Source organism: Salmo trutta, chromosome 25 (assembly GCF_901001165.1).
Source record: "Salmo trutta chromosome 25, fSalTru1.1, whole genome shotgun sequence".
NCBI lineage: Eukaryota > Metazoa > Chordata > Actinopteri > Salmoniformes > Salmonidae > Salmo > Salmo trutta.
The window spans coordinates 27,711,098-27,739,013 of NC_042981.1; the positions used below are offsets into that span (position 1 = coordinate 27,711,098).

General features: G+C 41.7%; 2 protein-coding genes across 9 annotated transcripts in view; one reads left to right on the forward strand and one right to left on the reverse strand.

Moving 5' to 3' along the window:
• LOC115162301 (calcium permeable stress-gated cation channel 1) overlaps window positions 1-27,916 on the forward strand; it is an 83,576-nt gene that overhangs the window by 10,615 nt on the left and 45,045 nt on the right. For 4 of the 8 annotated variants that reach the window (XM_029713481.1, XM_029713473.1, XM_029713477.1 and 1 more), the window contains exons 2-3: window positions 371-542; window positions 1,107-1,252. In XM_029713481.1, coding sequence (XP_029569341.1) covers window positions 392-542; window positions 1,107-1,252 — 297 coding nt within the window. In that variant the 5' untranslated portion in view covers window positions 371-391. Of the gene's footprint in view, window positions 1-370; window positions 543-1,106; window positions 1,253-13,557; window positions 13,765-13,818; window positions 14,217-27,916 lie in introns of those variants that run through there. The other 4 variants (XM_029713475.1, XM_029713474.1, XM_029713478.1 and 1 more) reach the window with 3 other exon arrangements.
• Window positions 10,451-12,772, reverse strand: zdhhc22 (zDHHC palmitoyltransferase 22). Its single transcript, XM_029713484.1, has 3 exons — window positions 12,616-12,772; window positions 10,930-11,487; window positions 10,451-10,823 (listed from the first exon to the last, which is right to left on the reverse strand). The coding sequence occupies exons 2-3, from the start codon at window positions 11,483-11,485 to the stop codon at window positions 10,540-10,542; spliced, it is 840 nt and encodes a 279-aa protein (XP_029569344.1). The 5' UTR covers window positions 11,486-11,487; window positions 12,616-12,772; the 3' UTR covers window positions 10,451-10,539.

Genomic DNA, 27,916 nt, shown 5'->3' on the forward strand with positions numbered 1-27,916 from the left:
CTCCTTTAAATCATTTACTTTGGCAAGTTTGCCACCGGCGTGCTGCAGTAGAGCGGAAGTCGAATGCATCACTTCCGTTGTTTGGCTTTGCCCATAGCAACGTTTGAAAATGAGGTGGATCGCTAGTAAGCTCATGGTAAAGCTGTTATTGGCTTGCTCTCTCGACATTACGCAAGCGGGATTATTGTGGCTAACTGTGTTGATTGTTACTGTCTGCTAACGTTAGCTAGATAGCCGCATATGGAGTAAAATTCACTAGGCAAGCTATCTAGCTAGATTGTAACTGTGATTAAATGTTTCATGTGATGTGTAGCCTTACTACACTGTGATTATCGGCTCTAACTATAACTTTTTTTATTTCTATGATTAGGAAGATTCAACCCCATTGTAGATGGTTTGGTTTGAGAGGTCCCACGTACCCTACACCTGTCAAAGAAGAGCAAAGATGAGCAAACCACAGAGCCACAGGAGGCTCTCATCCACTATGATGTACCACCTGAGAGCATCTAAGCCAGAGTCTGAGAGGGACTCCGGTTTCTCAGGTGTTACAAACACACGAATGTACACCCTGCCTCTCTATCAACTCTAATCCAGAAATCTAGGCCACCACCATTTCCTCAGCGAAATGGTTATTTTGAGCACCAGGAGTGGGGACCTATTTTTTTGTTGTTGCTGTGGGTTCACTCAGCTATGACTAGGTCAGGGCATGATTCCCATGGAATCTTTACTGTGGCTGTGGGTTCACTCAGCTATGACTAGGTCAGGGCATGATTCCCATGGAATCTTTACTGTGGCTGTGGGTTCACTCAGCTATGACTAGGTCAGGGCATGATTCCCATGGAATCTTTACTGTGGCTGTGGGTTCACTCAGCTATGACTAGGTCAGGGCATGATTCCCGTGGAATCTTTACTGTGGCTGTGGCGTTATTACCTCAAGCTGTTATCTCTCCGTTACCCTTGCAAATGTTTCCAAAATTGCTCTTCAAGATCTTGGCACAAAAAGAAAACAAGCTATTGGTGGTGTTTCTATTAACTTTACGTTGGGCGTTGGTCTGCTGCTCCCTCTAGAGGCCCATGGTGACAACCTGTTTTTTTCTCCTCTCCAGATGCCTGCTCTGGATACCTGAGTGCGATGGACCAAACTGACTCTGAGGACATGGTGAGGGCTCCAGGTCCCCAGGTGGCTGTAGGCGGAGGATCCTACTCTGGCCTCTCCCCCATGATCATCATGAACAACATAGTCCTGAATCTGGTACTGTACACTACACTGTGCCTTGTTTGTGACCTATGTGCTGTTATTCTCTGCTCAGCTTGTAGTTCAGTTGTACTGTGGTTGGGTTTATTAGCTTTAATATTCCAGGGCTCTACAGTGACCTTTTTTACAAGGAGCACATGTCCTCCTAAGTGGAAAAAAATGTAGCACAATGAAAAATATTTGAGTTATTAAAGCGGCAATACGCATTTGAAACAATAACAAAGCATTTTCCCCACCAGTGTTTTGGTAAAAAGTTGAGGGACGAGGCTGGAGAAATGTAACAACCCTCAAAATCATAGAAAGAGCTATGGATGCAAGGACTGACCATACATGATATCAAACCAGATACTTTTACTTTGTTTACAAACATTGGAAAAACACGTTTATATTTTGGCTTCTAATGGGGTAAGACGGTTGAACTTAGCTAATGGGGCATTAATAAGTTATGCTCTTCAAGAATCAATGGGTTTATATCATTAATATATGTGCAAAAATGGATGTAGTAAGTGCAGATTGGTGCTTTAATTATAAGACTTGCCAGCAATTACAACATAGTGTTAGGAGCACCAGAAAATGTGATTTTTAAGATTGAGATAATATCCTACATTTGGCCTATATCTCCTGAAGAAGCTCTCCCTTGTCCTTTCTGTCTGTGCCACGACATGTTTGCATACTACTGAGGCTGAGGGACAGCAAAGAAATCAACAATACAACAAGAATACAACAATTATTACCTTGGTGATTCTTTTTTTTATCTAGGGGCACTGGTGCTCCCAGATTTAAAAAAATCCAGAACAGCAAAAATATTTAGGAGCAAATGCCCTTAAATGGTATCACTGTAGAGCCCTATATTCCTTTAAAACAGGGAACAATTACAGTACTGTATTCTTCTTTGTCAATTCCGATCGTTTTGCACTCCATTTTTGTATGATCTAATGAGTGAGATGGTATTATGATGCCCCCAGCCAAGCCCAATGTCTCCAGTAGTAAAGCCACGGGGCTTCCCTTCCTCCCTGGAGATTCTCCCCCAGTCCCAGGTGGTCCTCCTCCATCCTATGGTCTCCAACGGCAGCAACAACATCAGTAACAACATCTCTCCAAAGCGTTCCTCAGACATGCACCGGGACTCAAGGAATAATTACCTGCCCATACTGAAATCTTATCCCAAAATCGCCCCTCACCCTGGGGAGAGCTCCTCCAGGAGGCAGGGGGCCTCTTCTGCTGAGAGGGGAAGATCAACGCCTGGGTATCACGGGAGGCGTAACCGGTGGTATCGTCACCATGGCGACAAACTGTACAGCTCCCATAGCCCCCAGCCAAGGCCTCTGACACCCCTCCAAACAGTGGCCACCTTAGAGGTTGTTGACAAACAAACACAGCTGGCCAGCTCTCAGAAGCTGCCAATACCTCAGTTCCTAGGCATGCCTCACTCCCTGGGCACTGAGGCAACTGCTGTCTCCAATAAATTTGCATCTGTGTTGGAGGCGAGCAGTTGCCAGGGCGACAACGACCGCTGCCAAGACGGCCTGTCCACAGACAACAATAAAGGTAAACGCTTCAGCAACACCTACAACATCCTCAGCAACTCTGGCCTGCTGGGCATAACGCTACGCATCAAGGAGCTGATCAGGCAGAACCGGCGCACCCAGGGCCATTTGAAGCAGCTGCAGGAGCAGACAGATCTGTTTGTGGAGGCCCTGGGCAGTGGTGACCCCCTTGTCTGGACTAGGCTCCAGCTGACCCTGCAGCTAGACACAGACTCAGCCTTGGCTGAGGAGGGGCAGTGTCAGGCCATGGATCCACAGGGCATCCTGGCATAAGACACTAGCAGAAGGAGGTGCATGGATCATAAGCACACCTGCTGTAAACCAGTACAAATGGAGAAATGCGCTTAACCCTTGCCTATAATCAGTGTTCTGTTTAAATAGCAAGTACTGCTTGCAATAGGGCTATGGCTTCTAGATTAATACATCTATCAATACATGCAGGGAATAGATATGAATATAATAATACAATGAATTAATGCGTACCTGGCCAGAACAGTAACTGCTTTATTATGGGGGAAAAATCACTTTATGACATCGATAATCATTTTTGGGACCAAATTGTAAAGATGATCTAAGTACACCAGACATTAGAGTTTTGTGTACATATAAAAATTGCTTTAAAAACTTTAACCAATGAGGAGAGATTAGGAAGAGCTCTAAGAATATTTCACAGTTGATCGTATTTAGTCAGAATATTTTAGCTAGCCTAGCAATATGTCCTCTTCAGTATTTGTCAGTACTAGACTAGCACAGTGCTCAACTGTATATTACTAATTGTGATTCTTCAGAGGGCTGTACATAAAGCTTTTGTATTATTATTATTATTATGTATTTTTTTTAGGTATGTACATCTAGTGAAATATGGCCTTGTTGTCGTTGATGTTGCTATTTCTTTTAAACCTGCCTTTGAATTAGGACAACATCAATAACTGAATAGAGTACAGTTAAACACCATAGTTACAATGCATCTTCTATTAATTAAAGACCAAAAAATGAATGCCTGTTAAATGCAAAAAATGATAGCTACTGAAGTGACGGCACCCATTCTTATGTATGTTATTGATATACTTTCTTGCATTATACACTGAACAAAAATATAAACGCAACATGTAAAGTGTTGGTCCCATGTTTCATGAGCTGAAATAAAAGATCCCAGAAATGTTCCATACGCACAAAAAGCTTCTTTCTCTCAAAAAAAAATGTCCAGCCCTGTTAATGAACATTTCTCCTTTGCCAAGATAATCCATCCACCTGACAGGTGTGGCATATCAAGAAGCTGATTAAACAGCATGATCATTACATTACACAGCACCATGTGCTGGGGACAATAAGGCCACTCTAAAATGTGCAGTTGCCACAGATGTCTCAAGTCTTTTGAGGGAGTGTGCAATTGGCATGCAGACTGCAAGAATGTCTACCTGAGCTTTTGCCATAGAATTGAATGTTAATTTCTCTACCATAAGCCACCTCCAACATTGTTTTATAGAATTTGGCAGTACGTCCAATCGGCCTCACAATGCAGACGACATGTATGGTGTTGTGTGGGCGAGCAGTTTGCTGATGTTAGCGTTGTGAACAGAGTTCCCCATGGTGGCGGTTGGGTTATGGTATGGACAGGCTTAAGCTACGGACAACGAACACAATTGCATTTTATCGATGGCAATTTGAATGCACAGAGATACGTGACGAGATCCTGAGGTCCATTGTCGTGCCATTCATCCGCCGCCATCACCTCATGTCTCAGCATGATAATGCACGGCCCCATGTCGCAAGTCTGTAACTATTTACAGTTCATATAATTTACGTTGCTGCGTTATTTTTGTTCAGTATAGGTTGTACTATATATGACATCATAATATTTAATTCAATATTTGAGTTGAGGAAAAACCCCAGTGGTTGCTGGTTAATAAAACATTTCTTAATGATAATGTTTTTTATTCAGATCTGAGGAGCCAGATGGCTGATGAAAAGTAGCATTGTGTGGATTATCTCTCTCTAACTCGAACTAGTCCTTCACATACTGCATTGTACATAACACAGAAAGAACTGTTGAATATTTTTTATATTTGAAGTTATTACTAGTCAGCTCATTTGTAATTTACTAGAATCCCACTCTTTGTGCTAAAGTGTCTTCAGCTGAAGCAGTTCTTGTTTTAAAGGACTTTACTGGAACGTTCATGTAGGGGAGTGGTAAAAAATAGCTTGGAAGTGATCATATTTATATATTTCAATGCTATTGGGAATGAATACTTATTCAAAGATTTTATATTTTAAATGTGTTTCCTAAACGCAAGTTACATAATTTCATTCGAGTTTTTCTTTCTTTGTGTTTTGGCCAATTATTTGATTGTGCCTATAAAATGCTCTTTGTTCTTCAACTTTAACCTGAGAAAGTACTGCCAAATGTCAGTCATGCATGTGTATGTCCCGGGAATGACAAAATACTGAAATGTAGGCCCAATGCTCTTCTGGTTTTGTCCAGTGTGATTACAATATGAGTTAGACTAGCTCTCAGTATTTTCTTGACTGTACATCTATTTACTAGAATGTAGCATTTGGTAATAGAAGTCTGTTTGACTTACAACTGTTGTAGGCACTGATAATTAATGTATAAATGTTACAATGGCTCTCAAAGGTTTAGGTAAGCTAGCCTTCTCAAACTATTGGCTCTCTAGTAATACAGTAACTAGCTTTTGGGTTGTGTTTTTAGTGATTTGGAGGTATTGATATGTTATCAAAATTGGTATGGCAAAATACTGCGATCATCAGTACAAAGTAAAGTACAGGAAAGTTCTAGCTTTGGAGAATAGCACAAAGACATGTTGTTTTAACCATCATTTACTGAAGTGCACTTTTTTTGTACTTTTTTAAAGAAATATTGTTTGCATTGACATGGTTGCTTAATAAAGAGTGGTTTTGAAATGATTTTACACTCTGTTGTTGGTGTTTTTGAGCTCATTCCATCTGAGCCAGAAAAGACCACTGTCATATTGAACAGTTTTATTGGTAATATAACAGGAATAGACTAAATAGTTCTACAAAGCAGTTTGTTTTTCCGTAAGAGCATTTCTTTGCTCCAGATGGAATCTAATACCAGAATAAATACCAGAATATTCATAACAGTTAAAGATGGGCTGTAAAATGTTATACAGTGCCTTCAGAAAGTATTCACACCCCTTGACTTTTTCCATATTTTGTTGTGTTACAGCCTGATTTTAACATTTCTACAATTTAGATTGTTTTGTCACAGGCCTACACACAATACCACATAATGTCAAAGTGGAATTCTATATTTATTTTACAATTTTAATAAAAAATGAAAAGCTGAAATGTCTTGAGTCAAGTATTCAACCCCTTTGTTATGGCAAACCTAAATAAGTTCAGGAGTGAACATTTGCTTAAGTCACTATACTGTAAGTTGCATGGAATCACTCTGTGTGCAATAATAGTGTTTAACATTAAAAAGAAATGATGACTACCTCATCTCTGTACACATACAATTATTTGTAAAGTCCCTCAGTCGAGCAGTGCATTTTAAACCGATTCAACCAAAAAGACCAGGGAGGTTTTCAAATGCCTCGCAAAGAAGGGCACCTATTGGTAGATGGGTAAAAAAAAAGCAGACATTGAATATCTCTTTGAGCATAGTAAAGTTATTAATTACACTTTGGATTGTGTATCAATATATCCAGTCATTACAAATATGTGTAATGTGATAGGAGAAAACAGAGGATGGATCAACAACATTGTAGTTACTCCACAATACTACACTAAGAGTGAAAAGAACATGCATCGTGTTTACAACAAGGCACTAAAGTAATACTGCAAAAAATGCTGCAAAAAAATACTTTTTGTCCTGAATAGAAACTTATGTTGGGGCAAATCCAATAAAACACATTACTGAGTACCACTCTCCATATTTTCAAGCATAGTGGTGGGTGCCTCATGTTATGGGTATGCTTGTAAGGACTGGGGAGTTCTTCAGGATAAAAAAAGAAACAGAATGGCGCTAAGCACAGGCAAAATCCTAGAGGGAGCCTGGTTTAGTCCTCTTTCCACCAGACACTGGGAGATGAATTCACTTTTCAGCAGGACAATAACCTAAAATCAATAGTTAGATTTTTGAAGCCAATTTAAGTAAAAACTATGGCAAGACTTAAATGATTTTCTAGCAATGATCAACAACCAATTTGACAGAGTTTGAAGAATTTATAAAATAATAAATGGGCAAATATTGTACAATCTAGGTGTGCAAAGCTCTTAGAGACTTACCCAGAAAGACTCAGCTGTAACCGCGGCAAAGGAGATTATAACATGTATTGACTCAGGGCTGTGAATACTTATGGAAATGAGCTATTTCATTTTCAATAAATTTGCCAAATTTCTAAAAACATGTTTTTACTTTGTTATCATGGGGTATAGTGTGTAGATGGGTGAGAAAACAAATAAATTTAATCGATTTTAAATGCAGGCTGTAACAACAAATGTGGAATAAGTTAAGGGGTATGAATACTTTCTGAAGGCACTATCGCTTGCTCAACAAATTTGGAACAAGCGTACAGTCTTATTGTAGGATCCCACCATGAACAAATCCAAACTGTACGGTTCATCATCTTTGGGGTCATTTGTAGGTACAGGCCATACGACAACAATGGACATAATAGTTTGGACATAAAGATCAGCAACCTCAATTCTTACCCTGTTTTCCTCTGCTGTAGATTTTTGTTTCTCCTTGTAAACCACTGTCTGAATGTACATTTTACATTTACGTCATTTAGCAGACGCTCTTATCCAGAGCGACTTACAGTAGTGAATGCATACATTTCATTATTTTTTTTTTCTTCCTGTACTGGTCCCCCATGGGAATCGAACCCACAACCCTGGCGTTGCAAACACCATGCTCTACCAACTGAGCCACACGGGAATGTGTATCTACAAACTGCTAACACATTTCCCCTGTTTTCAGAGAACACTTATCAACAACAAAAAGTATTTAAATTGGTGTTCTAGTTCAAACGTTGTTGTGCAATAGAATGTTCCATACTCCTGATACCATTGTAAGCCTGGCAAATTGTGCTATACAGCCATTTTAGTGAGTTTTCCCTCTAGGGGAGTTACATATTATTAGCGACAGTAGCCCTTGGTGAAAGTTAAAACTGGGAAATCTACAAAAGAAAATCAGTTTGTTGATGATGACAATAACAACATCTTCCCCCCATTCTGTGTAGGTCCCAACATCTGCCCCAATACAGTCATTTATGCTACTGTGTTTTCCTGAATGTCTAAATGTTTGCAGTATCATACCTGTGCATATCAGCTAAAGACTCTAAATCTCAGGATACCTTATTTTAAATGTTCCGTCTATCACAGTATTTTGTGTTAAATGCTATCTAGCAACATATTGCCACAAAATCCGCACAGGAAAGGTAAGCATGCACTTACAGTTATTTAAGTGTAGCCACTACATGAAATAGAATTGATATCATGTAGTCCAGAATAACTACACACAGTGCATTCGGAAAGTATTCAGACACCTTCACTTTTTCCACATTTTGTTACGTTACAGCCTAATTCTAAAATGGATTAAAACAATTATTTTCCTCAATCTACACACAAGATCCCATGATGACAAAGCGAAAACAGGTTTTAATTTTTTTTGCAAATGTACTAAAAATAAAAAACAGATCTTATTTGCATAAGTATTCAGATCCTTTGCTATGAGACTCGAAATTGAGCTCAGGAACATCCTGTTTCCATTGATCATCTTGAGATGTTTCTACAACTTGATTGGAGTCCACCTGTGGTAAATTCAATTGATTGGACATATTTTGGAAGCCACACACCTGTCTATATAAGGTCCCACAGTTGACAGTGCATGTCAGAGCAAAAACCAAGCAATGAGGTTGAAGGAATTGTCCTTAGAGCTCCGAGACAAGATTGTGTCGAGGCACAGATCTGGGGAAGGGTACCAAAACATTCCTGCAGCATTGAAGGTCCCCAATAACACAGTGGCCTCCATCAAGTCTTACATGGAAGAAGTTTGGAACCACCAAGACTCTTTCTAGAGCTGGCCGCCAGGCCAAACTGAGCAATCAGGGGATAAGGGCCTTAGTCAGGGAGGTGACCAAGAACCCGATGGTCACTCTGACAGAGCTCCAGAGTTTCTCTGTGGAGATGGGAGAACTTTTCAGAAGGACAACCATCTCTGCAGCACTCCACCAATCAGGCCTTTATGGTAGAGTGGCCAGACAGAAGCCACTCCTCAATAAAAGGCACATGACAGCCCGCTTGGAGTTTGCCAAAAGGCACCTGAAGGACTCTCAGACCATGAGAAACAAGATTCTCTGGACTGATGAAAAGAAGATTGAACTCTTTGGCCTGAATGCCAAGCGTCACATCTGGAGGAAACTAAGCACCGCTCATCACCTGGCCAATACCATCCCTACAGTGGAGCATGGTGGTGGCAGCATCATCATGCTGTGGGGATGTTTTTCAGCGGCAACGACTGGGAGACTAGTCAGGATTGAGGCAAAGATGAATGGGGCAAAGTACAGAGAGATCCTTGATGAAAACCTGCTCCACAGCGCTCAGGACCTCAGACGGGCGAAGGTTCACCTTCCAACAGTACAACGACCCTAAGCACACAGTCAAGACAATGCATGAGAGGCTTTGGGACAAGTCTCTGAATGTCCTTGAGTGGCCCAGCCAGAGCCCAAACTTGAACCTTATCGAACATCTCTGGAGAGACCTGAAAATAGCTGTGCAGCAACGCTCCCCATCCAATCTGACAGAGCTTGAGAGGATCTGCAGAGAAGAATGGGAGAAACTCCCCAAATACGGGTGTGCCAAGCTTGTAGTGTCATACCCAAGAAGACGTGAGGCTGTAATCGCTGCCAACGGTGCTTCAACAAAGTACTGAGTAAAGGGTCTGAATACTTATGTTAATGTTATATTTCCATTTTTTTATAAATTTGCACACAAAAAATCTCTTTTTGCTTTGTCATTGAGGTATTGTGTGTAGATTGATGAGGGAAAAAAGCTATTTTATCCATTTTACAATAAAGCTGTAACATAACAAAATGTGGAAAAAGTCAAGGGGTCTGAATAATTTCCAAATGAAGTGTAAATACTTATACATCTTCTTTGATTGCTTGTTACACCTGCATTCCATACACTTCTCAGATTGCTATGGTTCCTGTCCTTCAAGGAAGGTATTCATGTATGCATTCTGTGAATAGTAGACCAATGTCATTAAAAGCCATTATCAGTAAGTTATATATAAGTGAGATATATATATATATATATATATATATATATATATATATATATATATATGCTGAGCACAGTTTTCTGTGTATGAGCTTCGATGAAGAGGTCAGAACAGGTATGTGTGGGCATATCTATCTATCATGGACACATTATGTTTGTTCTGGGCTTCCCTCATTTGATGTACATTTTAAACTATCCTCCTGACAAGCCCAACAAGGAAGCATGATGATGAGTCAATGGGAAGATCTCAATTGCATACTCCTCGCGTCCTCTCTCTTCGTCTCCTTCTCAAAACCCATTGGAGGAGAAGGTCAAAGGGGCGGGACCTCTGGCTTTCTCATCCAATGGGTTTTGAGAAGGAGACGAAGAGAGAGGACGCGAGGAGTATGCAATTGAGATCTTCCTTATGTGAACCACTGGGGGTAGTTCATGTGAATGATGTCCACGTTCTCTCTACCCTGGTGAACCTCAGTCATGTTTATGGTGGTGGGCAGCGACCTCTCCTGAAAAGGCCTCCACTGTCTGTACTGGCAGGAAAAGCCCCACCGCCCAGTGGGAGCCAAACACATCACTCAGGTTGTCCTTCCAGGAGCTGCAGCTCTCCACCAGCTGGCCCCGCTTCATCTGGCAGTAGGTCTGCCCCCGCGCTACCAGCAGCACCTGCTGACAGCAGAACCCTGCACACACCAAGCCGATGCCCAGCCACACATATAGCATCAGCACCAGGAAGAACTGCAGACCTGAGATAACTCCTGATGGGGAGATAGGGAGGGGAATGGAGGAGAAAGAAGAGTGCTTGGTAAGTTTATAAACTCAATATCCTTGCCTAAACTTTAAAGTGCTATATGTGAAACTCACCTAGGAAGAAGTAACCAGTAGAGAGGGGCAGAAGGGTGAGGAAAGTCAATGGGTTCTCAAAGGAGATGTTGTATTCCACAGTTAGAAAGGCCACACCAAGAACCAAGGAGTACAAACAAGTGCATGACGTGTATATGCAGAACATGATGAAGTATCGCATGTTTTTGTTGCCAATGCAGTTTCCAGTAAAAAAACAGTGGTGGTCCCTCCTGAGTATGACTTTCTTACAGAGTTTGCAGAAGTGGCGACCGTTGAGGAGGTAGTGGGCGTCTATTTTATCTGAGCAATCTGCCGAACATGCAGGAATCACGGTCTCATTTGCGCTCTCAGCGGGGTACTTTATAGTCATGACATAGTTACCTAAAGCGTTCAGCATCAGGTATAGGAAAACGGCGGTGTGAATCACAGTTGATGCTCTCAGTGAGATGCCCGGGCTTTGAAAAATCGTTGGGATGAAAAAGCAGAAGTGAAAAATGAAGGTTACCGCTGTGGCTGAGAAAAAGTATGCTGGGGCGACAGCGTTGAGGAGTCTTAATTTAAACATCCTGATTATCATTCCTGTGATAAAATGGAGACGAGCGTTAGGCTACTTATAGCATGACTACAGTATTGTGTAACTGGGTAGGTGTGCACAAGGCGACAGTGGTGCTGAAAAGGACAGCTCCTCTGCGTATAGGCCTATAAGCAAAGTGCAGTAAGTACACATTTTGTAAAAAAACACATTTGATCTGTTGAAATGACAAGGTATATTATCTGATTTAATGTGGTATTTAGTTTCTTGACACAATAACAAGTCAGACAGCCAATCAAATTATATTATGAAGTTCCAGAAATTGCTTTCTGTCTAGAAAGAAAGAGACTTAAGTCAAATTTTGCAGTTACATAGTTACTGTACTTTGCCTTTGTAGGGAGCTCTATGCATAAAAATAGCCTATATATGTAGCCTATGACATCATTATTATGGAGGGTCAATGACACAAATAAGATTAAAAGGTAGGATTTGGATTAAACAGAATTACATAGGCATCTTGCCGAAATTAACAGCTGGCACTCCAAAATTAGCTAATCTGGATCTGCAAATCTCTACAAACAGATGATACCACCAACAAGATCTTGTTCTCTGTAGAAAAACAACAGAAACCCAGTTCACAATTGTGGCATCCATCCCCTGTAGCCTATTGTGTGGTTATATTTTGACCAATGAAATCAAAGATAACGAAGGGGATAGCCTAGTTCCCATGTGCTGTCTGACCTGAGAGATATTGTGACTGATGCTCCATATAGAAAAAAGACCAAGATTGCTTGCCGTTGTCACTGTGAATGGTTCGAATTCCTTAATGAATCTGACCTGAAATCACAAGGTTACCGTCTATACATGGAATATACTGTGATATTTTTTCAGTGTTTGGCAGAATCGGTGGTTCAGTACAGTAGCCTACTGTACCTAACCGAGGCACATTAAAATAATGTGCAAGGACTTTGCTTGTTATTTTCCCTATGTGCTTATAGAACCCATGAATAGGCTACAAGGTCCATGGTTATTTATAGAGATGGAAAACACAAATTGCAGCTTAGTTTTGTTCCGTTACCAGAACAATCGAGGTAACATGAATGCAGCCTATAGAGTATTCAACAACACCTTTCCCTTCCAAGCAAGAGCTACCGGCCTACTGAGACATACTGTACCTGTCGTCGGCTCTGTTGATTCCGAGGAGCTGTCCTTTCAGCACCTTAGCGGAATCCTCATGTGCGCAGGCACGGGCAAATGATAACTCATTCAAAAAACGAAGAACTCTTGCACTGTCAAGACGGTACTTAATGAGATTGTTCGTTCATTCTGCGATGTTTCTGGATTGTCTAGCACCGCCTGTTGGCGTGGATGCGGTCATAAGGATAGAGGACAACCATAAAGAATGATAGAGGCCTCTAGTGGTCCAAATTCTATTCTAGCATGGGCAGCGCCATTGAGAGCTTCCACCATGCTTCCGCCATTTTACAGTAGTCAAAGTAGTCAACTGTGTGGGGATTCCTATAGGTTGAAGCATCAATGGCACTACCCATGTTGTCCCAGACGCTGTAATAGCACATAAAAGATGAGTCCTCTATCTATCTCTATGAAGACAACCATATGCTGTTGAACCATTTTGTTGTCAGTACCGCGTTTAAATGGCCATGAGATTATATGATCTGCTTCCTATTCTCGATATAAGTAATTATCGCATGATGTTTCTATCAATGTAACCTTTGACAGTATTTTGACATAGATTTCTAATTTTACTGGACGTCTTTAGCCTACTAGGCTAAACATTGTCTGCGCAAGTCACTTCCAACGCAGGTCTGGCGCAAAAATGATTATCCAGCAGGTGGCGATGATGCTTCTTCAATGAGTAGTCCTATTCAACTTCCGAGTGTGGCAGTGGTCTAAGCATGATTAGATGCATCTACACTTGTAAAACGTTTACCTTCCAAACATACAGTATACTACGAATAGGATATTTCTAAATTCCTATTATTAAAACCGAGTTAAGTACAGGCCAGTGTTATGTCATATTAACACATTTAAACGTGTGTAGTCTAATGATTCCACATGTTCATGAAGGTGTGAAAGAAGTGGACCGCCATAGCCTATAATATTGAATAATATTCCTTAATGTAAAAATTCAGTCAAAACATTAAAAGCGGGTCTATACTGAAACACGTTCGTTCTCTTATCTTGGGCAGGTGTTTTATTTACAGACGGCGCCTGTGCAGGGAGTTCCTCTTGTTTCTTGTGACTGATGCAAAAATAAGCAGCATCATCCCGACCGGACGCCAGCGTTAAGAAGCATTTAAGAGGTGAGCCACATTAACATTAGGAATTTAATCCAATCTCGGTTTATTAATATGATTAAATATGGAAAAATGTGCAAGCTAATTATGAGGTTAGCGGCGGCTGATTTTGAAGTTGTCTTTAAAAAGTGGGCGGATTTACTGTTTTGATAGTACCCTACTGCAGTGAACAGCCACTACGTTAGTTAAGTAAACCGCTATAAAAACAACGTGTATCACACCGGAAGGCGAAAAACCCGTCGTTAACCTAAAATGTTTGATGGGAAGCATTGGAGAATTGATGTTGGAGACATTAATATGTAGGCTATTGGTTCATTCGAATAACTTGTAGTGACTTGGCCTGTCAACAGACTGTTCTCTTATCTTAAAGCGTAAAGGATCTATTTAGTTACGTTGCGTGTTCGTTAGATCAGTATTAGTTATTGTGCAGCGATCCGTCGGTGAGTGCGACACTGAAGGTACGTGGCAGAGATTTACGCCCTGACAAACACACTCCTCACCATACAACACCAGCGGCTGCATTGTGTAGTTGATTAGTGCCCATGCGCCGCCTGCACAGTTTACCACTTTGCGCTCTTTGGATATATTTAGGTTGAATGCTATAGCCTTTTGAAGAAAACCAGCATCGGTTACATCAGCTGGTTCTTCTAAGATGTCTGATTTAAATGTGGTTTAGATATCTCTATCTCTCTATATGCCTTAAAATATTTGATGCTTGCAGTCACACACCTGGCACAGTGGTTTACATAATTAGTGGATTATAGCTGGAGTGTGTAGTGTTCTGCCTTATTGAAAGAAATGTATACTGTAGGTATTTGTCTGTCCATGGTAGGCATCATTCATGGTCCATTGTTTCTACTACGTGTGATAGGCCTATTCATTGGTCTTTTATGGGGGCTTGTATCCATGTGTAATCCAGCAAATGAAGATGATATCTCTAAGCCAAATCAAGATGCCTAAGAACACCCATGCTGTATTGAAAAGTATGTGGATTCTGCATAATGTAAGCCGTTGAACCTGTTGAATCAATGTTCAGAAGCTGTTTTGTTTCTATTGTCAGTGCTATTGAGCACAATGCAGTATATGCACTACTTCACTTTTAGTCTAAACTCAAGCTATTTTATTATTTTGACTAATTTTAAACTCATGATTTACAGTTGGTCCATTACACTAAGGGCAGCCTGCAGCAAACACCAGTAGGCCTTTGAAATGCCAGCTATAATTGTTTTTGACTTTATGTTGAATGAAAGGTTATCTGCTTATGTTTCAACCAGTTTGATCTTTTTTGGATGCCAGTAGGCAGTAGCCTATATGCATCATCTCAGATGTATTGACCTTCCCAATAATTCAAAATGGCGAGAGATCTTGTTGATAGCATTGGTAAACAATATTGAATGTCTTAGTAGAGGAGCTGAGAGCTCATTTAGTGTTGAACGGAAGGACTGTGTTATCTGCAGTACCTTATCCGTTGTTTTGCCAATTCAAACATCACAAACCAGGTCTCTGATGGAGAAGGAGCAGATGATGAATGTTGCCATTGTCATTTCCAAACAACAGAGTCATGAATATTTGATCAGACTGTTGGCTGAGATTGAAAGTTGATATCTCCCCCTATCCCAGCATGTTGCATCTGGCCTGGTTGTGTGGGATCTGAAGCCTGTGTTAGCGACAGGGAAGGGGGCGTCTGCCTGCCTCATGTTTCTGAGTTTGTCTGTATTTTGTGTAGGCAGAAAATGACAAGTGAGCTAGCACATTGGAAGCATGAGAGAGTCCCCATTCATGCTTCTGGGTTTACATGCTTTCTGTAATTTCAGCACCACACGTGACTGGACAGCTTCAATCAATTTGGCAACAACTGCACATCATGATGTAGAGATCAGCTAATCAGTGCCATGCCAGACAGGGAGAGGTGTAGCCATCCTGCACCTGAGTCCCGGGCCTAGGCTTTGAACTGTAATGTGATCTGGGAAGAACTAGCTATTAAAATATTTCACAAGAGGCTAACAACCTGTTCTGGTGAGCAATAAGCAGGCATAATTAGCCCCTCTGTTCAGAGAGAGTGAAAGGGTGCTTGTGTAGGTGCGTGTAGGCAGGCGCATGCGTGCGTGAAAGAGGGAGGGAGTGTGTGTGTGTCAATTGCATCAGATGTGAGATGGTGATATGTATTACTGTGACTCATCTCCTCCAGTCATGTTTTCAAAGAGCATGACTCAGCCATCCATGTGAGCAGAAACCCTCCCCCAAAACGAACCTGTAGAAATCAAAAATATTTTCCGCAAACATCTTATTGATATGGCTGCGTTTTGGTTTGTTACTGATATGGCTGCGTTTTGGTTTGTTACTGATATGGCTGCGTTTTGGTTTGTTATTGATATGGCTGTGTTTTGAAACTTCCTCCTGTGTTCTTCTTGGTATAGCTATTACCATATCTGTGCTTATTGCTTTGTTTGGATTAGTCGCCCTGTAGGGAAAGGGGGAGTAATGTTTTGCAGTAGAACGCCTGCTGTGAATTTTCATGCCATTCGGCATGGGTCCTCAGGGACTCCTTCCCACACAACCTAACTCATAGTTGGCATGATTACTGACAGAGGAGAGCAACAACACTATATTATAAGCCTACAAACCAGCAATGTGTTTTTCTGCTAAATGCCCTATTTTTACTCAGCTTCCTCTCACATCAGTTCATTTTTTCCCCGATAGATATGTACCAACAGTGTCATGTCTCTACCTTGCATCTTCCTTCGGCAGGATACTGACCTTACCCTCTCATAAGTCCCATGACTCCCCATCCATGACTCCCTACTGCCCAGGGCTATGCTGTTTGTATTGGACTGACCCCTCAGACTCGGTGAGGCCTCTTACTGGGGCCTGGTCTGTTACTGAACTGCTCCACTCACAGAGGTGCAGTCTAACAGCCCAGGAGCCCATGGAGAAGCCTGTGATTTGTGGGTTTTACCGTGTTGCACTCAGTGCCTCTAATTGGCTTCATCCATGTCATTCATCTTTCTGCCTGTTACATGGGTAATGAATGTGGTTTTTATTCTCATAAGTAATTCCATGTGGGTTGTGTTTGTATGCCACTGCCCTTTTTAAAATATATTTTCTTAATTTGATAGATCACAATCTGTTGATGTCTGGCAGATTTTATTTAGACATCACTAGCTAGGTTTCCATCCAATTAATAGATTTTCATGCAAATATTCTAAAATCTGCATAAAAGCAATACCAGAGATGTTTCCATATTTACTTGTTGTGGATAAAAGGCTGTGCCTGATGTAGTGCACACAAACTACTTTTTCACTTAAGTTGTGAATAAAAATCTGAAATGCAGTGTGTTCCAATTGCATGTTGAACTCTACGGATAGTTTTGTCACAAACTGTTGTGTTAAATAGCAAATGTGCCTACTCTGGTCTTGGCACATGCGCTCTAGCCAACAGCTCGAAGATGCAGTGCGGGTTGGCTAGTCTCCATGATGAGAATATTATGGATAAGAGCTAGATTATTTGTCAAAGGGTAGTCAAGCATCGATCATCATGTCACCAGATTAAGACCCTCGATATTTATTGGAAAGGAGCATCAAGATCACCGTGCACTTTCACCAACCTGTTATTTCATCTGTAGCCTAATAAACTGTAGTTTCCCAAATTGTAGTAGGAGGACCACACACACCCATATCATCGCGTGACTTCAAGTTTACTGTGATTTGATGGTTATTATATCAATATTTAAGCATAAAGGCGTTTCCACCACCGTGCCTTGAAGTAATTAATTTTAATGACACAAAGATCCCACCGTGTTGAACAAACAAATTATCTGTCAGCATTTATACATTTGTACCGAAACTTCCTGTTTCCATCACAGCTGTCGGGATATATTTTCTTTATACGGTTGGACTTTGCTCGCATAAACTGGATGGGAACATAGTTACTGGGAACAGAAATCTTTCAAGGCAAATGTGTTATGATGTGGTTGTAGATCCCTTGTTTCTTATTCTACAGTATGCCTAGACGCTTAAATGATTAGCCTCTAGTTTGTATAGTAGCATGAATGATCTTCATTTGTAGGCTACAAAACAAGAGCTACTTAAACTGCCAGACTGGACCCAATGATCCACAAACAAGGCATATACACAGTGACAGTGCTCCTCAGTGGGCCTACTGAGCATGTGTAGTGCAGACAGGAAGCAGGTGTTCAGTTTGTTCATCAAGGCGAGTGTGTGTGCGCGCAGACATCACCCTAGGCACGTTATGGATCACTCGGCCTTCAGTAAGGGGCTGAGAGCGATGATGCTACCTTGGCCAGACGACAGTCCTCTCAGCTGGGTGTGTGAGAGAGGAGAAAGACCCCCTCCACCCCGGCTTTAGAACAGGTGGGGAGCAGCAGATTGTGTCCTGTCCCCCTCCTCCAGGCTGGGTCTCTTAAAGGAAAATTCCACCCCAAAACTATATTTTTGTATTTGTTTCATTTGTATTGTTGGCATAGTCCCAACATATTTTGCTTTCAAAATACAGAAATCCTCCCCATATGATGCATTTTTGCATCATATGATGCTGCGTTTTGCATTATATGATGCAAAACGGTCGGAAAATTATATGATGCAATAGGGTCGGAAACTTTCTGGTAAATTTCAGGAAATTTTCCATAGGAAGTTAATAAGCCCGGGAATTTTGCTTAAATTCATCAAAGTTAGCTTATAACAGTGAACTTTTTTTGTGGGATACACAAGGCAATTCTAGGTCTTGTGGCATATTTTAGTTAAACTATCCCCAATTTAATGGAATTGCAACCCTCTGCATGCACAGTGCATTCTTCTGTCACATGTGCAGCTGATTCTCAAGATCTTGCACACTAATGAGATGCTATTGAGCCCACACTACTACACTGTCTGAGCCAAGGACTACATGCTTTCTGGTATTTTGATTACAATACTGCGTGGGGTGAATATATTTTATGACATACTTTTTTGTTAAATAGTAGCCTACAGCAAAGTGTTTAAATAATTTCTAACTTAACAATTTCTGCGAGTTAGTTTTTGCTACCATGTGGGTTTTAGCTTGCTTGAGCCTGCTAACTAAGGAGTGTTAATTCACCTGTTTCATACATATTTCATTTAAAAATATTTATCTTACATAATGAGTTGTTTAATCTAACTGCTTCACTATTTATCTGTACATGGTATTGTTTTTTACATTTTTTTTTTTACTTATTTTTTTCTAATCTTTACAGGAAAATGCCACGGGCACTATCTGATATGTGGAGACATTTCACTGCAGCTAATGTAGAAGGAGTAGCTGTGTACTTTCGCAAATACTGTGCCAAATCATATGTGAAGAATGCAACAAAGATGCAGAGTCATCTGGCCAAGTGCATAAAGTTTCCTCAGCGCTCACAACAAGCAACCTCTGACAAAAGTCCCTCTACTTCTATTCGTGTTGAAAATGATGAATCAAACACCTTATCGATAGCAACAGCTCATGGTCCTCCTGGAATCAGAAGTTCAAGTGAAGGTCAAGCAAATCAGAGAGAATGCAGACTGTATCGCAATCATCTCTGATGGGTGGTCGAATGTTCGTGGGCAAGGAATAATTAACTACGTCATCTCAACCAGTATTCTACAAGAGAACAGACACAAGGGACAACAGACACACCGGTCTCTACATTGCAGATGAACTGAAGGCAGTGATCAATGACCTTGGACCACAGAAGGTATTTGCACTGGTGACAGACAATGCTGCGAACATGAAGGCTGCTTGGTCTAAAGTGGAGGAGTCCTACCCTCACAGCACACGCATTGGCTGTGCAGCTCATGCATTGAATCTGCTCCCCAAGGACATCATGGCACTGAAAACAATGAACACACTCTACAAGGGAGCCAAGGAAATGGTTAGGTATGTGAAGGGTCATCAAGTTGTAGCAGCAATCTACCTCACCAAGCAAAGTGAGAAGAATAAGAGCACCACATTGAATCTGCCCAGCAACACCCATTGGGGTGATGTTGTCATCATGTTTGACAGTCTCCTGAAGGGGAAGGAGTCTTTCCAAGAAATGGCCCTATCACAGTCTGCTGATATGGAAAGCCCCATCAAGAGGATCCTCCTGGATTATGTATTTGGGGGATAGAGTGGTAAGCAGCCTGAAACTCCTGAAACCTGTTTCCATTGCACAGATTGAGGGAGACGATGCCATCCTGTCTGATGTTCAGACTCTGCTTGCAGATGTAAGAGAAGAAATCCATATTGCCCTGTCCACTTCACTGTTGCCCCAAGGAGAGGAAACTGCAGTTCTGAAAAACATCATAAAGCGTGAAGCCTTCTGCCTGAAGCCCATACATGCCGCAGCGTACATGTTGGACCCCAAGTATGCAGGCAAGAGCATCCTGTCTGGTGCAGAGATCAACCAGGCCTATGGTGTCATCACTACCTTGTCTTGCCACCTTGGCTTGGATGAGGGCAAGGTTCTTGGCAGTCTGGCGATGTACACTTCCAAGCAAGGGCTTTGGGATGGAGATGCAATATGGCAGTTGTGCCAACATATCTCATCAGCCACCTGGTGGAAGGGACTTTGTGGATCTGAGGCTCTTTCCCCTGTTTCCTCCATCATCATCATCCTCCAAATCCCACCAACATCAGCCGCCTCAGAGCGCAACTGGTCCTTGTTGGGAACACATACACCGAAGCACGCAACAGGCTGACCAATACAGGGGTTGAAAAATTGGTGGGCAAATTTGAGGCTTTTTGAGCCTGACAAGAAGCCATCCTCAACAAGGTTGGAAAGTGACAGTGAAGATGAACATCAGACTCTGAGGCATCAAGAGGTGGACATTGAGGAGGTCCAGGGAGAAGACATGGAAGCCTGAGAGGAAGACAATCAAAGCTTTAGTTTCTAGACTATCATTTTACAGATGTATGTTTAAAACATTTTTGGGAGATGCGATGGATCATTGGGGATCATTCAATATTCCCTTTTGTTGTTCAGTGAAATCATCCCATGTGAAGAGTCAACTCATTTAATTAAAGTTCAATTTGTAACTAAATTGTTTTTTTATTTCTATTGGAAGGATTAAATTGCAAATTATTATGTCTACTTATAAGGTAAAATGTTTGTTTCTGTCTCCATATATGGTAAATATGTCCAATGCAAAAAAACATTTAAATGTTATTAATATTCATTTGCATATATTTCTGTTAATTCCCATCTATTCCCACGGAAAGTTTCCACCTCTGAATTTTCCCCACAATGTGCAACCCTACTGACAGTCCCAAATTGTGTTGCTTATGTCAACAATGGACTAATAGTTTTTGGGTGTAATTTTCCTTTTAAGTACCCACTGTCTTCCCCCTGTCTAGACAGATGGAGGTTCCCCAGTAGCCTGTGGTCTGCGGACTACCAGAACTGCTCAGGCCTAAACAAACTGTGGTACTGAAATAAACCTGACACACAAAAACTAGTCTTTTGCCTATTCAAATAGAACCTATTAGCAGAGAGATGCAGTCTTATGGCTTTAAATCCAATTGCATAACTAAGAGCTTGCAAACTATTAGACTACAAAGGGAAGCACAACCGCGAGCTGCCCAGTGACACGAGCCTACCAGACGAGCTAAATGCCTTTTATGCTCGCTTTGAGGCAAGCAACACTGAGGCATGCATGAGAGCATCAGCTGTTCGGACGACTGTGTGATCACGCTCTCCGTAGCCGACGTGAGTAAGACCTTTAAACAGATCAACATACACAAGGCTGCAGGACCAGACGGATTACCAGGACATGTGCTCTGGGCATGTGCTGACCAACTGGCAGGTGTCTTCACTGACATTTTCAACATGTCCCTGATTGAGTCTAATACCAACATGCTTCAAGCAGACCACCATAGTCCCTGTGCCCAAGAACACAAAGGCAACCTGCCTAAATGACTACAGACCCGTAGCACTCATGTCCGTAGCCATGAAGTGCTTTGAAAGGCTGGTAATGGCTCACATCAACACCATTATCCCAGAAACCCTAGACCCACTCCAATGTGCATACCGCCCAAACAGATCCACAGATGATGCAATCTCTATTGCACTCCACACTGCCCTTTCCCACCTGGACAAAAGGAACACCTATGTGAGAATGCTATTCATTGACTACAGCTCAGCGTTCAACACCATAGTACCCTCAAAGCTCATCACTAAGGAACCTGGGACTAAACACCTCCCTCTGCAACTGGATCCTGGACTTCCTGACAGGCCGCCTCCAGGTGGTGAGGGTAGGTAGCAACACATCTGCCACGCTGACCCTCAACACTGGAGCTCCCCAGGGGTGCGTGCTCAGTCCCCTCCTGTACTCCCTGTTCACCCACGACTGTATGGCCAGGCACGACTCCAACACCATCAAGTTTGCTGACAACACAACAGTGGTAGGCCTGATCAACGACGAGACAGCCTATAGGGAGGAGGTCAGAGACCTGGCCGTGTGGTGCCAGAATAACAACCTATCCCTCAACGTAACCAAGACTAAGGAGATGATTGTGGACTACAGGAAAAGGAGCACCGAGCACGTCCCCATTCTCATCGACGGGGCTGTAGTGGAGCAGGTTGAGAGCTTCAAATTCTTTGGTGTCCACATTAACAACAAACTAGAATGGTCCAAACACCAAGACAGTCGTGAAGAGGGCACGACAAAGCCTATTCCCCCTCGGGGAAACTAAAAATATTTGGCACGGGTCCTGAGATCCTCAAAAGGTTCTACAGCTGCAACGTCGAGAGCATCCTGACTGGTTTCATCACTGCCTGGTACGGCAATTGCTCGGCCTCTGACCGCAAGGCACTTCAGAAGGTAGTGTGTACGGCCCAGTACATCACTGGGGCAAAGCTGCCTGCCATCCAGGACCTCTACACCAGGCGGTGTCAGAGGAAGGCCCTAAAAATTGTCAAAGATCCCAGCCACCCAGTCATGGACTGTTCTCTACTACCGCATGGCAAGCGGTACCGGAGTGCCAAGTCTAGGACAAAAAGGCTTCTCAACAGTTTTTACCCCCAAGCCATAAGACTCCTGAACAGGTAACCAAATGGATACCCAGACTATTTGCATTGTGTGCCCCCACCCAACCCCTCTTTTACGCTGCTGCTACTCTCTGTTTATCTTATATACATAGTCACTTTAACTATACATTCATGTACATACTACCTCAATTGGCCCGACCAACCAGTGCTCCCGCACATTGGCTAACCAGGCTATCTGCATTGTGTCCCACCACCCGCCAACCCCTCTTTTTACGCTACTGCTACTCTCTGTTCATCATATATGCATAGTCACTTTAACCATACCTACATGTACATACTACCTCAATAAGCCTGACTAACCGGTGTCTGTATATAGCCTTGCTACTCTTATTTTCAAATGTCTTTTTACTGTTTTATTTCTTTACTTACCTAGACACACACACACCTTTTTTTCACACTATTGGTTGGAGCCTGTAAGTAACTTTTTCATTGTAAGGTTGTATTGGGTGCACGTGACAAATGAACTTTGATTTGAAATATCGTAAACGTAATAGGAGCAATTAGGGCTAGATTCACACTTCATCACTAGCTGTGTGACGCTGCTCATGGATATATCACAGCCTTCTGTTATCAGAGCTCCGTTGTTTTGATACGGCAGTTTTCACTCATCTCAGCACTTATAGGGAGGATTATTGCAGGGCTTTCCTCTGACCTGTGACAACTTCAAAATCTTTCATTTCAATTAGGGGGCCTACAGACCACGTAAGTAGCCTGTGGAGAGGGTGAAAGTGGTGTGTCCTGGTCTAACGGCGTGCCCTGCTTTCATGTCAGCGGGATGTCCACTGGCTGGTTAATAGTCCAATGCACTGGAGAAGCTTTAGGAAAGTGGATTGAGAGGGGCTTTTTCAGAGGGGCTATTTGAAGGAAGTATTTTTTATATATATATATATATATATATATATATATATATATATATATATATAATCAAATGCTGAGGCAATTTATCGGAATTTTAGCTATATAACCAAATGCTGAACAGTCCTAGATTCCTCAACCTTCTCTATTCATTCAGTTTAATGTATTTCTTGCAGCAAGGACATACTCTGTTTGACTTCACCTCCGCGATTGTAGCATATCTCGGCCATGAGAATGAGGTATGAGAGTTATGTAAAAGCTCATTCGTATTCCGCGAGCTCTGGGTACTTGGAGAATAAGCTGATGATAGAGAATTCATCCCTCTTTTCCCAAACGTAGGCTTTTCCAGGCAAAGGAAACAACTCTGCCAACACAAACAAACAGTGACAGGGCGAGACAGCTTGTTAAACAACACACAGATTCCTGTCGGTTCATTCAAGCACAGGAAATCTAGCAGGGTCGTTGTTTTATTTATGGTAATTGCCAGTCATCCTTTAGAGACGGTCCTTTTTCCGTGAGTGACTGACTGAAAAACAGTGGTCGAGGTGACGATGGCAGTTGGGTCAATTTGAGTTCACACTTGATTTAAGGTTAATTTCTGTGCCATAGCAGGACTCTCTTCCGCTGGTGTCATCTGCTCACTGAAGCAGGTAATGAATCTGGATCTAACTGAAGGTTTTACTGTGCAGGAATCCTTGTCTCTTTATTTGTCTTTGTATTTAATACAGTAGGCAATGTCAGATACATCATACTGTATGGAGTCAGGTGATGAGAGTTTATTCTTTGGGTGCAGTATGTCTTTGATCTGCCCCCTATATCTCCCTCCAGAAATGTTTCAGCACGGTTGTTACCCATGGGCTGACCCTTAGCAACCTTTCCATGGTATCACTGTCATGTAGAACGATGTTAATTATTAGAAATAACAAACTGTATCCCAAAGGTATTTTCTAGGAAGAAAATCTCTTTTTAGTATTTCTCTTTTTGAAATGAGACATGCCTTTCATAAGTCCTACCGTATGTCAGTGCCTTACTTATTAGATATAATGAATATCGAGAATCTCCATAACCTCAGAATCGTTGGCTGCTTTGTGTGAACATGCTTGAACATCACTGTCTGTTCCTTGTTCTATTTCATCTCATGGGTGAATCAGATTGGAGACAACTACAGCGTGTTCCTCTCATGCACTAGCAGCAGCTTTGATCACAAAACCAGCTATGATTACAACCCACCCCAACTAAAAATTGGTGACTCAATCAGGATACTGCTGTAATAACTAGGGTTTGGCAGCCAGATGTTCATATCTCATACCGTTTCTGTACCATACCGGGGTATAGGTATTACTGGGAGTGTGGGTCAAAGGTTGTGGGTTTGCAGACGAGTAGGGGTGGGAAGATCTCCTTTATAGTTTCAAGCATTGCATGAAATTATCATATTTGCAGGTATAAAAATGTCATGCAATTGTATGTCATTTTTTTGTAAAAAAAAAAAAAATACGTTTTTCACCCCTTTTTCATGGTATCCAATTGTCTCATCGCTGCAACTCCCGTACGGACTCGAGAGGCACAGGTCGAGAGCCGTGCATCCTCCGAAACACAACCCAACCAAACCAGACTGCTTCTTGACACAATGCCCACTTAACCCAGACGCCAGCCGCACAAATGTGTCAGAGGACACACCATACACCTGGCAACCATGTCAGCGTGCACTGCGCCCGGCCCGCCACAGGAGTCACTAGTGCGCGGACATCCCTGCCAGCCAAACCCTCCCCTAACCCGGACGACGCTGGGCCAATTGTGCGCCGCCCCATGGGTCTCCCGGTTGCGGCCGGCTGTGACAGAGCCTGGACTCGAACCCAGAATCTCTAGTGGCACAGCTAGCACTGCGATGCAGTGCCTTAGACCACTGTGCCACTCGGGAGGCCTTGTCATTTTAGATATTAGCAGAATCTTTTTTTAATACCACACAAATTACCAAAATTACAGGCAAAAAAATGGACCGAGGCCTGTGTGTTCATCTCATCATATTTCTCCAATGCCAAATCAGTGTGTCTTGTTTGCAAAGAAACTCACTATTTTGCAAATAATTAAATCTGAGGCGTCATAAGGAACCTGAGCATGGTACGGTACTTTCAAAAGTTAGGCCTAACTTTCTACCCCAGACAAAGTAAGCCTACCGATGCAGAAAAATGTAAGCTTTAACTGCTGGCTACTCTTCTTCGGGGGCTTAACCCAACGAGAGAAGGTCACAAGTGTTTCCCTAAAAGCTGTCTGGGTTTAAATATCTCCTATTATACAGAAAGTGAATAGCTTAATCAATACATAGTGACAGAATTCCAGTGCCTTTCGGAAAGTATTCAGACCTCTTGACTTTTTCCACATTTTCTTTACATTACAGCCTTATTCTAAAATTGATTCAATTGTTGTTTTTTCATCAATCTACACACAATACCCCATAATGACACAGCAAAAACAGGTTTTTAGAAATGTTTGCTATGTTATGTATGTATGTATGTATGTATGTAAACGGAAATATGACATTTTACATAAGTATTCAGACTGTTTCCTCAGGCCCTTCTACCCTGATTGCTCAGTTTGGCCAGTTGGCCAGCTTTAGAAAGAGTCTTGGAGGTTCTAAACTTCTTCCGTTTAAGACTGATTGTGTTCTTGGGGACCTTCAATGCTACAGAAATATTTTGGTATTCTTCACCCGATCTGTGCCTCGACACAATCCTGTCTCGGAACTCTTGGCTTGGTTTTTTTCTCTGACATGCACTGTGGGACCTTATATAGACAGGTGTGTGCATTTCCAAATCATGTGCAATCAATTGAATTTACCACAGGGGGACTCCAATTAACCTGTAGAAACATCTCAAGATGATCAATGGAAACAGGATCCGCCTGAGCTCAATTTATGGTCTCAATGGCAAATGGTCAAGATGCATATGTAGAGATATTTGTATTTTTTTAATTTTTAGTACATTTGTAAATGTTTCTAAAAACCTGTTTTTCGCTTTGTCATCATGGGGTATTGTTTGTTGATTTGAAGAGGAACATTTTTATTTAATACATTACAGCCGTATTCTAAAATGTGGAAAAAGTTAAGAGGTCTGAATACTTTCCAAATGCACTGTTTGTGTTAATCCCTTCATTTACACGCTAATTGAAAAGATAGATCACCTGTGTGGTGCTGTGATTATCTAAATGAATAACACTAATGTCTGTTGGCTATGTAGCCTAAATGACAACCCATTAGCTATAGCCATTATCTATTTGTTTAAGTAACATGCTGACCAGGAAACAGGACAACATGATTGCTATGATCTGGACAATTATTTTTTTAATGCTCCTCAGCCGATTTGCTATAAAGGCCTGAGTGGGTGGGAAAATGTTTAAATGGCCCATATGTGGGGAAAAAGAGCTCAAATGTCATACAGCCTAAGACGCTGAAATTGTACCCACAGTACTTTTATTTCCGTTGCGCTCTCTCCTTTTAAAAATATATTTTTATATTTAATTTTGCCTGAATTAAGGTATGATAACAGGGACATTTATCGTGCCTTCCGAAAGTACTCATACCCCTTGATTTACTCCACATTTTTTTGTTAGTCTGAATTCAAAATGGATTAAATAGATTTTCTCACTCATTTACATACAATACCCTTAATGTCAAATAGAAATATTAGCAAATTTATTGAAAGTGAAATACAGAAATATCGAATTTACATAAGTATTCACACCCCTGAGTCAATACATGTTAAAATCACATTTTGGCAACGATTTACAGCTAAGAGCTTTGCACGCCTGAGTTGTACTATATTTGCCCAATCTTTTTAAAATTCTTCAAGCTCTGCCAAATTGGTTGTTGATCATTGCTAGACAACCATTTTCATGTCCTGACATAGATTTTCAAGCCAATTTAAGTCAGAACTAACTTGGCCACTCAGGAAATTTCAATGTCATCTTGGTAAGCAACTCCAGTGTATATTATTGTCACCTGCTGAAAGGTGACAATAACCTCTCCCAGTGTCTGGTGGAAAGCAGACTGAACCAGGTTTTCCTCTAGGATTTTGCCTGCTGCCTTCTGTTTCTTTTTTTTATCCTGAAACTCTCCAGTCCTTAATGATTACAAGCATACCCATAACATGATGCAGCCACCACTATGCTTGAAAATATGGAGAGTGATACTCAGTAATGTATTGGATTTGCCCCAAACATAACACTTTGTATTAAGGACAGAAAGTGAATTGCGTTGCCACATATTAT

Bases quoted from the DNA above. Each gene is read 5' to 3' on its own strand.
- zdhhc22 (XM_029713484.1), bottom strand. From the start codon at position 11,485: ATGATAATCAGGATGTTTAAATTAAGACTCCTCAACGCTGTCGCCCCA. The intron at 10,824-10,929 runs GTGAGTTTCACA...TCTCCCCATCAG, and splicing joins TACTGGTTACTTCTTCCTAG to GAGTTATCTCAGGTCTGCAG.